This window comes from Equus caballus, chromosome 7 (genome assembly GCF_041296265.1).
Source record: "Equus caballus isolate H_3958 breed thoroughbred chromosome 7, TB-T2T, whole genome shotgun sequence".
NCBI lineage: Eukaryota > Metazoa > Chordata > Mammalia > Perissodactyla > Equidae > Equus > Equus caballus.
The window spans coordinates 2,360,576-2,374,468 of NC_091690.1; the positions used below are offsets into that span (position 1 = coordinate 2,360,576).

At 61.1% G+C, this 13,893-nt stretch overlaps 1 protein-coding gene across 7 annotated transcripts in view; it reads left to right on the forward strand.

Annotated features, from left to right (window-relative positions):
• The first annotated feature begins 2,477 nt into the window (after positions 1 to 2,477).
• Positions 2,478 to 13,893, forward strand: part of CELF5 (CUGBP Elav-like family member 5) — a 46,932-nt gene continuing 35,516 nt past the window's right edge. For 2 of the 7 annotated variants that reach the window (XM_023646400.2, XM_023646402.2), the window contains exon 1: positions 2,482 to 2,842. In XM_023646400.2, coding sequence (XP_023502168.1) covers positions 2,584 to 2,842 — 259 coding nt within the window. In that variant the 5' untranslated portion in view covers positions 2,482 to 2,583. Of the gene's footprint in view, positions 2,843 to 2,882; positions 3,439 to 13,893 lie in introns of those variants that run through there. The other 5 variants (XR_011440355.1, XR_011440357.1, XR_011440356.1 and 2 more) reach the window with 5 other exon arrangements.

Below are 13,893 nucleotides of genomic sequence, written 5' to 3' on the forward strand. Positions count from 1 at the left end.
GTGCGGCTGTGTCAGGGCCTCGCTTGTCTTCATGGCCGCGTAATATTCCAGCGTGTGGCAATGCCAGAAACAAAATGTGGTATGTCCATACAATGGAATATCATGCATCTTGACTGAGTTTTTTGATCCCTTCCCTTGGGTTTTATGCACGAGGTGAGTGCCTCACCCTAGTTCCCACCCTGAGGGTTAAATTAATATTTCGTGTAAGTTACTTAGCTCCGTGCCGGTGGTGGAGGTCCTGAGACCGTCCCCTCCAGCGCGACACAGACTCCTGCCCCCCAGTCCCTCAGTGCGGTGGTCCCCTGGCTACAGTCACTGACCTCCTCACTGTTCCTCCAGCTGTCAGGCAGTTTCCTGCCTCAGGGCCTTTGCACAGGCTGCTCCACTCACATCTTAGCTCAAGGGTCGTCCCCTCTGAGCAGCCTTCTCTGAATTTGCCTCCTAAAGCCGCCCTTCCACTCCCCTAGCTGTTTCCTTCTTCGCATTTATCATGGTCTAAAAGAATCTGTTTATTTGTGCCCATCGCAAAGGTTGGTTGTGTGTATTGAATGAGCTCACACGCGTCACGCTGTTAGCACAGAACCTGGTCTCGGGGAAGAGCCGTGTGGTTTATCAATAGACCAGTAAGTACGTAGCATATTAGAATCAAATTAAATTAAAATCGGTATAAATGCTCTGGAAATAAAAGGAAGCTTGAGAAGGGAGGTTTTGGTGTCTGAATGATTTTAGATGAATCAGACAGAGAAAGTGATGGGGCATTGAAGGACTGAGCCAGGCACCACTTGGGTGAAGGGCATTCCAGATAGAGGGCACAGCCTGTGCAAAGGCCCTGGGGCAGGCCCGGGCCTGGCGTGTGGGAGGAACAGCAAGGAAGCCCGTGTGGCTGGAGCAAAGGGAGGAGGGGGAGAGAGGGAGGAGGGAGGGCAGGGAGGGGACGGGGCAGGTCGTGCGGGGCCTGGGGGGCCACAGGGAGGACCCGGGCTTTAATTTGGGGACATCTTTGGAAGATTCTAGGCGGGGGTGTCATGACACCCACAGAACACGTGGCCTGAACGCGTCGATATCCTTTGAAACCTTTTGAACAGGGCACGCGCATACCAGTGATCAGAAGGGTTACTCCTGGTTGCTGTGCATGTAAACACAACTTTCCCTATTTCTGTTCCATAAATAATCAAAGCGCTGAGCACAGCGCCTGGCACATGGCATTATCAGTGTTCCTTTTTGTTGCTATTATTATTGTTAGTTATTATTATTATTAATTATTATTAATGAGTTATAAACTTAAAAGTGCTCGGAACAGCCAGATCGACGCCACGTGAGCGACCCATAGAACTGTAGCTACTCTTCGCGTTTTCCTGTTATCGGTGGGAGGAGCCGGTGCCACCTGGAAGCCGGGTCTGTCCTGCCCGAAGCTTCCTGGTCACCCACCCAGAAGCGGGGCCTGTGGGCCCGCTGGCCTCAGTTTTCCTGCTGGGACTGGGCACGGGGATGCGGGACGCGGGATGCGCATGGAGGCGGATGCGGGATGCGCGCGAGAGGCTGGATGCGGGATGAGCGCGGGAGGCGGATGATGGATGAGCGCGGGAGGCGGATGCGGGATGAGCACGGGAGGTGGATGAGGGATGAGCGCGGGAGGCGGGATGCGGGATGAGCGCGGGAGGCGGATGCGAGATGCGCGCGAGAGGCGGATGAGGGATGAGCGCGGGAGGCGGGAGGCGGGAGGCGCGTGGGAGGCGGGAGGCGGGATGAGCGCGGGAGGCGCATGAGGGATGAGCGCGGGAGGCGGATGCGGGATGAGCGCGGGAGGCGCATGAGGGATGAGCGCGGGAGGCGGATGCGGGATGAGCGCGGGAGGCGGGATGTGGGATGAGCGCGGGAGGCGGGATGTGGGATGAGCGCGGGAGGCGGGAGGCGCGTGGGAGGCGGATGCGGGATGAGCGCGGGAGGCGGATGCGGGATGAGCGCGGCAGGCGGATGCGAGATGCGCGCGAGAGGCGGGATGCGGGATGAGCGCGGCAGGCGGATGCGGGATGAGCGCGGGAGGTGGATGAGGGATGAGCGCGGGAGGCAGGATGCGGGATGAGCGCGGCAGGCGGATGCGGGATGAGCGCGGGAGGCCGGAGGCGGCATGAGCGCGGGAGGCGGATGCGGGATGAGCGCGGGAGGCGGATGAGGGATGAGCGCGGGAGGCCGGAGGCGCGTGGGAGGCGGGATGCGGGATGAGCGCGGGAGGCGGATGCGGGATGAGCGCGGGAGGCGGGATGTGGGATGAGCGCTGGAGGCGGGAGGCGCGTGGGAGGCGGGAGGCGGGATGAGCGCGGGAGGCGGGAGGCGGGACGCGCGCGGGAGGCGGATGCGGGCTGTGCGATGCGCGCTCCGGCCGCCAGGGGCCGCTGCGGAGCCGCCCTTTTGTGGTCCTGATGCTGGAGCGAGCGGGCGCGCGGAGGAGGGAGGAGGGCGCGGGGACGGGGCGGGAGGGAGGCGGGAGGCGGCGTCCGTCGCTCCAGCTGCGAGTCCGCCCGCCGCCCGCCGCCGCCGCCGCCGCCGGCTCGGTCCCGCGCCCGCCGCCCGCCTTCGCCCGCCATGGCCCGCCTGACGGAGAGCGAGGCGCGCCGGCAGCAGCAGCAGCTCCTACAGCCGCGGCCCTCGCCCGTGGGCAGCAGCGGGCCCGAGCCCCCCGGGGGGCAGCCCGACGGCATGAAGGACCTGGACGCCATCAAGCTGTTCGTGGGCCAGATCCCGCGCAACCTGGACGAGAAGGACCTCAAGCCGCTCTTCGAGCAGTTCGGCCGCATCTACGAGCTCACGGTGCTCAAGGACCCCTACACCGGCATGCACAAAGGTGGGCCCCCTCCCCTGCGCTCTCCTCCCTCGGCCTCCCCACCCCACCTTCCGGCACCTTCTCTCCCCAGCCCTCCTCTCCTCACCTCCTCCCTCCGCTTCCCTCTGCCACAGCATCATTTCTTCCCCCCCTGTTCCACCCACCCCCTCCTCCCCGCTCTGGGGGTGCAGCTGACAGATCCGAGCTGGCCCCCTCCCCTCCTCCGCCCCCTCTCCCTCCCTCCCCACCTTCCGGCATCCTCTCTCTCTCTCTCTTTCCTTTTCTCTCCTCTCCCATCTCCCTCTACCTCCCATCCTCTCCCCCCCCAGCATCCATCTCTCTCTCTCCCTCTCCCTCCCATTCCCTCTAGACCCCCACCCCTTCCTCCCTCCCTCACCCACTCTTTCCTGCCCCTTTGCTGGGGGAGCTGTCTGAACAGCTGCCACCCCTCCCTGTCGCCCCCCCCCCCCATTCATTCGGCCTCCCCAGGCCCCGTCGGGGAACTTTGCACCTCTGCACTCCATTGCTTTGGGCATTTTCACAAAGCCAGGCCGGCGGCGGGGCAGGTCCGGCCAGCCGGCGGGGGGACACGGATGCCCAGGACCCCCGGCTAACCGGTAACTACAAAGAAAGCGGAGGTGGGGGGCGCGGGGAGCTGAGCCAGGCTGGGGGTGGGGGAGCGCCGGCCGCGGGTGGATCAAATGCTACCGCTTGCCCTCCCCCCCCTGCCCACCCTCTCTGTTCCCAGCAGCATCCCCCTCCCTCCCTCGGCCCTCCCCCCCACCCTTGCTGCCTCCACCTTTGGCTCAAGTTAAAACTGGCCGAGCCTGGGAGCAGTGTGTTGAGGTCTGAGGCCAAAGACGATGAGCCTGGCCGGTCCATCTGGCAGAGCCCGGATCCCTGGCGGACAGGGAGGCGTGGGCGACCTGCGAGCCCAGCGGGGGAGGCCGGTGGGGTGGGGAGGCCTGCCCGCCGCCCTCCCCCGACTCCCTCTCTGATGGCATGCCAGGAGGGGGTGCCCAGGGACGGTGACCCCAGCCCTGGGTCCCATCACGGGCCCGGTGTCTGAATTGGAGCGGCTTGGACAGCATCCTGTCGGGTGTTGGGGACTAGGGGGTGGCGGGGGCGAAGGCTTTGTTTTGGACACCCCTGGTAAGACCCTGGAGGAACCTCGGGGGCGGACCAGGGCCCATGACCTATTTCAGACCCCATTTGTCCCCATCCTTCCTCCGTGTTGCAGGCACAGGAAGCATGACTTACATGTTTGTTGAATGAATGAATGAATGAATGAATGGATGGATGGATGGATGGATGGTGGGTTGGGACAGGCCACAGGGAGAGTGTGGCGGGATGGAGCCCAGGCCTGTCACTTCGGCTCGACCCCCCCAGCTGGTACCCTGGGGGTGGAAAGGAACCCCTCCCCTCCCCCACCTCTTTTCAAATCCAACAATCACCAAAAAAAAAAAAATTGAGCCTGGAATATGTCGCTCCTCCATGTGGCCTGGGAGGGCAGTGGGCTCACACCCACCCGGGAGTCAAGCTCAGGGGTCCACGGCTTCATGGAGGGCTCTTTGCACACGCCCCCACCCCCTCGTGTGTCTGAAGGGCCATTTCTAGAAGGAATCTGATGGGAGTGGGGGTGGTGTCCACGTGGCCCCCCAAATGTTGAATGGAAAGGCTGTCGGTGAGCTCTGGGTCAGGAAGAGAGATGGGGTGCAGGGGACGGAGACGCGGGGGGCTCCTTCTGCCCTTCCCCAGTTTTAAGTGTCCCCCAGAAATCCCCCCGCCCCCCAGCGAGGAGAGGTGGGGGCCCTGTGGCTGAGTTTTCAGCTGGCCCGGAGCCTCAGTTTCCCCACTGTCACCAGAGCAGGGCCCGATGAAGGTGGGGTATTTTTTTCCGGCTGGAGGATGCCAGGATTGGGGGTGCTTCAGGGTCTTTCCCGTTTCCGAGCTTTCCTTGGTGGGTGGAAATTGGGAAGCGGGGTGTCCGTGACACCCAGCCCTCACCCTCCGCTTCAGAGGGGCCCTGGAAGCTGGACCTGGGGGTGACAACTGGTGGGCTTCCCCTCGTGTCAGCCCACCAGTACCCTTGGGTCAAGAATGGATCCCCGCCTTGATGCCACCTGTCTGGGTGTGGCGGGACCTCACCTGTGGGAGGGAGCTGGGGGGCAAGCTGGAGCGGGGGGCGTCTTGAGGGCCAGTGGCTGGGAGGCAGGCCTGGGTTTGGGGCACAGCTGTGTGACCTCTGGCCAGTGGCTGCCCCTCTCTGGGACTCAGCCGAAGGGAAGTGGAATGACGGATGGGAGCCGGGGGAGAGGGCAGGTCCAGGCACCTCCCGCCAACACGTCTCTGGTTTGGTTTCTGGGGAGTCAACAGGGTCCAGGATGCGCTGTTGGTGCCGGCTCAGAGTGGCAGGGGTGGGGGGTGTGGACCCCGGGGGTGGAGGGAAATTCCCCCAGGGCCTTCTCGGCCCCCGATGCTGGGGGATCCCGCGAGGCTGGGCATCGGGGCAGCTGAAAGGGCTGGAGCGGGCCGAGATGCTAAAGTCCATCTGGGGTCCTGTGACCCCGGCACCCAGCGCGGGAAGGGCCCCCTGGCATCGTCTTTATCCTCGTGACCACCCCATGCTTCGTTCTCATATCCAGGGGCCCGTCTGTGATCCCTCACCCCAGGGACCACCACTGAGGCGGGCTTGCGGGTGTCAGCGCATCTTGTAGAGAAGGGAAACTGAGGCCCAGAGGGGCAAATACTGATCCCAAGATGACCAGAGCTGGGCCCCCGTCAGCCCCCGGCCTCCCTCCCAGGCCCAGGGAAGCGGGAGTGAATGTGTGTGACGGAGGGGCGACGGGCTCCCCCCAGCTGAGGCTGAGGCCCCCAAAGATGATGTTGGGGGGGAAGGGGGCTCTGATGGCCACGGCCAAGGGTTGGGCAGAGGCACCCCGATTCCCAAGGGCCTGTGCCAGGCGGGAGCGCCGTGGGACCAAGAGAAAGGCAGGGGGTCCAGCTGGGCCCTGAGGATGGGGCGGCGGGGATGGGGGGAGACGGAGGGAAGTGAGGGTTCCTCAGAGAGAGGGCAGGCCCGTGGGCGCTGGCTTTTTTTGTTTTTAGGAGAGAAAGATGGAGACAGAGAGAGACACAGAGACGAGAGAGACAGAGAGAGGGAGAGACGGAGGGAGGAGAGACACAGGGAGCACCCCCCACAGGGAGCGAGATGGAGAAAGGGGAGCAGCTAGGCCACAAGACCGCTGCCCCCCCCAGATCTGCGCCTCATCCCGAGAAACGGGGTCTCCCCGGGGGCCCCAGCCCAGGCTGGGGGCTCAGGCCAGGAGCTGGGGGGCTGAGATGTGGCTCCCACTGGCCGGGGCCGGTCACCGCCCCTCCCGTCTCCTGCTGGGGGACACGCATCCCTGGCCGGGGTGGGGGGGGGGGTGTTGGGAGCACGTGGGGTCCCCGAGGCGCCCAGAGAGCTGTCCTCCTGCCACCGGCCCCATCCATGGCGGTCGCATGTGCATTTGCATGTTAATGACAATATTTGTCTTAAAGCGGAGGTTGCAGGGGGGCGGCGGCGGGGCCGGCGGGGGCCTGCGGTTTCCATGGGAGCGCCAGCTGCTCGGCTCCGCGCAGGGGAGGCTCTGAGGCGTGAGATTCCAGTGTGACGTGCCAGCCCCAGGGGGACGCGCCGCCTGGCAAGGGGTGCTGGGGGGGGACCGAGGGAGGAGCGGCTCTCCCCGCGGCGGGGGGCACAGGGACCGCGTGGGGGGCTGGGGGTGAGCCACCAGGACTGGCTGCATGGCTTCCAGTCGGGCGCGTCCCTCTCGGTGCCTCAGTTCCCCCAGCCGCCCATTCTTCATTGATGTAACAGGCTGTTGTGACGCCCCCTGGGGCCTGACAGGTGACCGTGACATCGTTTCTGCCTTCCTTCAGGCAGAGGACAGTGATTAAGCGCCTACTGTGTGCCAGCATCTGTTCACACGGAATCCCTCTGGGGTTCACGATGGCGTGAACAAGACATGAATCCATCGACCACAGAACCGACATTTATTGAGCACTTGCTGTGTACCAGGTCTCCTCCCAGACCCAGGATACCATGTTGGGCAAAACAGATAAAATTCCCCCCCCCCCCGGGACCCCTCCTACTGCCAGATCTGAGTCTGGTGGGGGGACCCGGGGAGGAACCAGGCGGTTTCGAGGTGTCGCTCTCAGGGCTGCGATGGCGGAAACACAGCGGCGGGGATGACCCAGAGGGGGCCCCTGCCCCTGTGGGCGTGGAGACCAGGAGGGCTTACTGGAGGAGGCGGTCAGGGTGGGAGAGCAGCTCGGAGCTGGGTGTTGAGACAGACGAGTCTGGTTTCTCTGTGTCTTACCGGCTGCGTGGACTTCGGCTGCATCCTCGTCTCTCTGAGCCTCGGTGTTGCCGTCTGTGGAAGGGGGAGGCCGATGGGCTCCCGACACAGAGCGGGCTGGGGGAGGTGAGGACGGGAGCGGCAGTGAATCTTGTGGCACAGGGCCAGGCGCGGAGTCCGTGCTTGCGCAGTGGGAGCTGGGCCGATTCTGTGACTACGCCGAGACCCGCAGGGGACAGGGGTCTGCGGATGGGAAAGGCGTTCCTGGCAGACAGCACGTGCAAAGGCCCAGAGGCACGCTCAGTCTGGAAGCTTCAGTGTTTGGCCTGGTGAGAAAGGCACAAAGGGCCTTGGGAGCCCCGGGGTCCCCTTCTGACCTGGGGCTCATGGGGCAGGACTTTTCTGAGAAGTTCTGGAATTGGGGGTGGACCCAGGAGCAATCTCGGAAGTAGGCTCGTGTCTCTCTCTTTCACCCCGATATTGGCTGATGGGAACCTGGCCACTGGGAACACTCAGTAGGACCACACCCATTCATTCATTCATTCAGCCAACATTTCCTGAAAGCCTTTCGGGGCCTTACCTTGTACTGAGCAAGAGAAGTCTGAGGGCCCCTGATGGAAGGACGGCTAGTCCTTGGCCCCTCCAGACACGGTGGTCAGTTCTGGGTCAGAGGGCGGGATGCAGGGTTGAGGGAACTGGATGGGGAATCGGGGGCTTTGCTGGGAAATCTGGCTGCATGGAGGAGGGGCATTAGAAGTGGGGCTTTGAAGGATGAATAGTAGCTTGCCAGGTGGAGAAAGCATTTCGTTTGTTTATTCAAAGAAACGCTTACTACTTGCCAGGCGCCGTGATGGGTGTTAAGTGTCTCTGTCCTCATGGATATGGGCAGAGAGAACTGGGCTTTCCAAGGCCTGGGGGTGTGCAGGGGCAGCGCTGGAGTGGAGGAGAAATTAGGTGAGGTGTGGGAGATGAGGCCAGAGAGTCAGCATGGGATGGTCCCCGAGGAGACTCAGATGCTGGACTGAGTTTGAACTCTTTCCTGAGGGCCCTAGGGAGCCATGGGAGGTTTTGGAGCAGGAGAGGATCTCAGTTAGAACTGAACAGAAAGGGAGCTTTGTGTCCTAAATGCCACCACAGCCTCGTCCCAGCCTCCCTGCCTTCTTCAGGATGCTCCCTTCCTGTGCGCCTGGATGGAGATAACGGAAGCCCCTTGGAACGGGGCCCACGGTGTGGGAAGAGAGGGAAGCGAAGCAGCGACGTGTCCAGATGGCCGTGGTTCTTAGAGCATCAGCTTCCCCTCCCCCACATGGGTCAGATGAGGAATTGGGGCCCAGAGAGGGGCAGCACCCAGCTCCAGGTCACACAGCAATATAGCTAGGCATCCCACCCCCGAGCCTGAGCCCTGACCCACTTTGGAAGAGGATTAGAGGAAGCAGAGAAAGAGATTGGTTGTGGAGACGTAGACTCACAATCCAGGGAGGCTGGCTGTCCTTGGACTGAAGGTGACCCCGGCCAGAAGTAGGGGCCGCTAGGATTGGAAGACGCTGACCTAGCAAAGTCCTGTTGGTCTGGGGTCATGGTGACCACCATTGACATGTAAGCTCTGTGAGGACAGGGACTGCGTCTGGCTCGTCATTTTGAGTGAAGCATGTGGATGAAGGAAGGCATGAGAGGGTGGGGGATGGGGGGTGGGGGAGAGGTGGGATGTGGGAGGGCAGGTTGGCCGAGAGGGACAGATGGATGGGTAAGTGAGTAGATGGTTGTAGGCATGAAGGGACAGACGGATGACAATGGCTCAGTGGATGTCTGAGTGGACAGATGGATGAAAGAGTGGGGAGGTGGATGGAAGGCTGAATGGGTGGATGGATGGGTGGGTGAATGGATGGTGGATGGATGGCGGATGGATGGATGGATGGTGGATGGATGGATGGGTGGATGGATGGATGGATGGATGGTGGATGGATGGATGGATGGTGGATGGATGGATGGATGGATGGATGGATGGATGGTGGATGGATGGATGGATGGTGGATGGATGGTGGATGGATGGATGGATGGATGGATGGATGGTGGATGGATGGATGGATGGATGGGTGGATGGATGGATGGATGGGTGGATGGATGGATGGGTGGGTGGATGGGTGGATGGTGGATGGATGGATGGATGGATGGGTGGATGGATGGATGGATGGGTGGATGGATGGTGGATGGTGGATGGATGGATGGATGGTGGATGGATGGTGGATGGTGGATGGATGGATGGATGGTGGATGGATGGTGGATGGTGGATGGATGGGTGGATGGGTGGATGGATGGTGGATGGATGGATGGATGGATGGTGGATGGGTGGATGGAAGACGGACACCGTCCTACATTTACCACCTTCCTCCTTGCCTGGTGACTGGGAAGGGCTGTCAGTCAGACTGACTCAGTTTCCATTCCTGGCCCTGCTTGTGCTGCCTGATCGTGGCCAAGCCTCCTTACCTGCGGGGGCTCAGCTTCCTCATCTGTAGAAGGGCAGGGACACTGGTGGCTGTCTTCAGAGTGGCTGTAACGCCGGGATGAATTGATATGATGTGGTTAATGTCATTACTCAGTGATGGCTTGCATACTGTTGGTGTCAATAAGTGGTCGGGCGGTCAGAGAGTCAACAACTATTTTTTAAGTCTCAGTGATGTGCCAGGCACCAAGCTAGGCTCTGGGGACACAAAGCAATCCAGGTAGGAGGAGGGGCTGGTGATAAACTAACAAGCAAATAGATAAGATTTAGATGCTATGAAGGAAATACAATGGGATGTGCGTTGGGGGTGACTTCTCATCTTGGGTGGCCAAAGATGGCCTCTCTGAGGAGGTGACATCTGGGATGAGACCTAAATGACAGATGAGAAAGCTATTGTTCTAAAGCCAAGGGAAAGGTGTTCCAGGAGTGGAGACAGCGTGTGCAAAGGCCCTGGGGCAGGCATATGGGAGGAACAGCGAGGTGGCCTGTGTGGCTGGAGCAGAGGGAAAAAGGAGGAGAGAGGGAGGAGACAGGGCAGGTCGTGTGGGGCCACAGGGGCCACGGGGAGGACTCGGGCTTCTACCCTGGGGAGCTGAGAATCTGGAGAAGGTGGACTCTGGGTCCTCCATTCCCTTGATGGGGAAACTGAGGCACAGAGAGTCCTAGAACGTGGCTGGAGCTTTCCACCACCACAGCTGAAGCAGCTCCTCTGAGGGGCTCCAGAGAGACGATGGATTGCCGGGAGGCGCCGCAGTGGGTGGCTGCGTCGGGGCTGGAATCGAGAGGGAAGCTCCTCCAGCAGCTTCTCCCAGCAGCCTTTGAGGGTGGCTGAGAGATGACCAGGGGGCCCTCATTTACATCCTTGTCCCTGAACCTCTGCTAGGGGGAGGGGCCAACCGAGGCATCCCCGCCCCAGCTGGGGCTCCCCACTGTGTGGAAAGGGAGGCCCAGAGCGGGGAGGGCAACTCCCCAAGGACACACAGCAAGTTCATTGTAGCAACATCAGCACCTGAACGGGTTTGGGATTCAGGCCTCAGGGTCATGTCTTCACCCATCCACTGCCTCTCTCAAGCACCTTTTGAGTCCCTACTATGTGTCACTTGTGGGCAAGTCAGACCTACTGCGTGCTTGCAAAGAGCACACTGTGCTGTGAGAGGTGGACAGACGGCGAGCTGGTCCTGAGGCTGTGACGTGTGGTGAGGGTGGGATGGACAGGGGCGCCAGCCCTGGGTTGGGAGTTCAGCAAAACCACATAGAGGAAGGTACCTGGCCACCCCCCAGGAGGGCTGTGACCCCACCGAACAGAGGCCAGCATGGGGCGGCCAGGCTGCGGAGAGACGGGCACCTTGTGCGCGGCTGGCGGGAGTGGAAAATGGAGCGGAAACAGGTGGCGGCCCCTCACAACAGTCAAACCTGGAATGACCATGTGATCCCACAGTCCCGCTCCCGGCTCTGTCCCGAGAAGAACTGAAAGTGGGGTCTCGAAGAGACGTCTGCACAGCCACCTTCATTGTGGCGTTGTCCACGACAGCCAAGAGGGGGACACAGCCCACGAGTCCATGGACGGATGATTGACACACACACTGTGGTTCATCCACACCCTGGAATATTACGCAGCCATGAAAAGGAAGGAGATCCTGACGCCTGCTCCAACGTGGACGGACCTGGAGGACGTGATGCTCAGGGACGTGAGCCAGACACAGAGGGACACACACTGTGTGGTCCACTCACAGGAGGTCCCTAGAGGAGCCACATCCACAGAGACAGAAAGCGGACGGGGGGCCAGGGGCTGGGGGAGGGGTGGGAGTCAGTGTTTGATGGGGACAGAGCTGCAGTTTGGGGAGATGGAAAGTTCTGGAGACGGATGGAGAGGATGGTGGCACAACCGTGTGAATGTGCTTCACGCCGCTGAGCTGGGCCCTGAAAATGGTTAAGATGGGGACCAGCCCAGTGGCACAGTGGTTAAGTTTCCGTGCTCCACTTTGGTGGCCCGGGGTTCACAGGTTCAGGTCCCAGGTGTGGACCTACACACCGCTCGTCACCATGCTGTGGCAGCGTCCCACATACAAAATAGAGGAAGATGAGCACAGACGTTAGCTCAGGGCCAATCTTCCTCACAAAAAAAAAAAAAATTATGAAGATAAATTTCATGTTATATGGATTTTGAAATACACAATTTTTTTAAAAAGCTGCCTGGAGGAGAGATGGGGACACTGGGGAGGGAGACGGGCAGAGCCGAGCCGAGTGGGGGGCGTTCCTGCGGGGACCTGTGTGGAGCAGTGATGGCCGCGGGCCGGAGGGGAGGGGTGGCCGGGGACACGTTTCAGAGGTCGCGTCATTAATTCTTGGCCCGGGTGCGTGAAGAAGAGGAAGGGAGCTAGTGAGACGGACCTCAGCCGGGGGACGCTGGGTGACATCCGGGGACATCTGTGGGTGTCACAGTGGGGGTCTCCTGGCATCGAGTGGGTGGGGCCAGGGATGCTGCTCAGCCCCCCACAACGCCCAGGACGGCCCTCCAGAGGATAACCGGCCCCTATGTCAGCAGCGCCGAGGGGACCATCCCTGGCATGGGTGACACCAAGGTTCTGGCTTGAGCAGGCGGTGGTCAGTGTGGCGTCGTGGAGACGAGACCTCCAGGGGCTCAGGGCAGAATCTGGAGTCACCCCCGACTCGGCCCTCTCATCACCCCCCCACCGTGTCCCTCCGTCAGCAAGTCCTGATGGCGCCGCCTTCCGCGCTTCCTTAGACCCACCCATTTGTCCCCACTCCTGTGTCTCGCCAGCCCCTCCTCGCTGGCCCGGACCAGCGCTGTCATCTCCGTCCTCGTCCCCAGTCTGTCCTCCCCGCAGCCGCCACCAGAGGGCGCCCGGGAGCCCCTGAGTCAGTCCCGCCTCCTCCGCCCGCAGCCCTCCAGGCTCCCCTCCCTCGGGGGAGAAGCCGAGTCCTCCTCGCGGCCCCGCACGATCTGCCCCGTCCCCTCCCCGCCCTCCCTCCTCCCTCTCTCCCCCTCCTCCCTCTGCTCCAGCCACATGGCCTCCTCCTGCTCCTCCCACACGCCAGGGCTGGTTCTGCCCCAGGGCCTTTGCACATGCTGTGCCCTCTGCCAGGAATGTGCTTCCCGGAGATCTCTGCACGGTTCACTCTCTCACTTCCTTCAGGTCTTGGCTCAAATGTCACCTCCTTAGTGAAGCGTCCTCTTCCCCAGATACTCACACGCCTCCTCGCTCAGGCCCTTCAAACTTCCCCTTCTCGGTGAAGCCATCCTTGCAGACAGGATTTATAATTACAGCCACTCTCAGCACTCCAAATCCCTCTGCCCTGCTCTCCCTTCTTTTTGTTTTTCTGTGAAAATGAAAACTTCTGACATACCATAGATCATAGATTTTGCTTTTTCTTTGCTTGTTTTTCTTTCCTCCACAATAGGATGGAAGCCCCGTTAAGATGGAGATTTTTGCCTTTTGTGTTCACTGCTGTGTCTCCAGTGCCTAGAACAGGGCCTGGAACACAGCAAGTGGATGGATGGATGATGGATGGAGGGATGGGTGGTGGATGGATGATAGATGGAGGTATGGTGGATGGACAGGTGGGTGGACGGATGGATGGATGGATGATGGATGGGTGGATGGATGGTGGGTGGATGGGTGGACGGTGGATGGATGGACGGTGGATGGATGGATGGATGGATGGAGGATGGATGGATGGTGGATGGATGGATGGATGGAGGATGGATGGATGGATGGTGGATGGATGGATGGTGGATGGATGGACGGTGGATGGATGGATGGTGGATGGATGGGTGGATGGGTGGATGGATGGATGGATGGATGGATGGTGGATGGATGGTGGATGGATGGGTGGGTGGATGGATGGATGGATGGATGGTGGATGGATGGATGGTGGATGGGTGGATGGATGGATGGATGGTGGACGGATGGTGGACGGATGGATGGATGGGTGGATGGATGGATGGATGGTGGATGGATGGTGGATGGATGGGTGGGTGGATGGATGGATGGATGGATGGATGGTGGATGGATGGATGGATGGTGGATGGATGGATGGATGGATGGTGGATGGTGGATGGATGGTGGATGGATGGTGGATGGATGGTGGATGGATGGTGGATGGATGGATGGGTGGATGGATGGATGGATGGTGGATGGATGGATGGATGGATGGTGGATGGTGGATGGATGGTGGATGGATGGATGGATGGTAGATGGATGGAT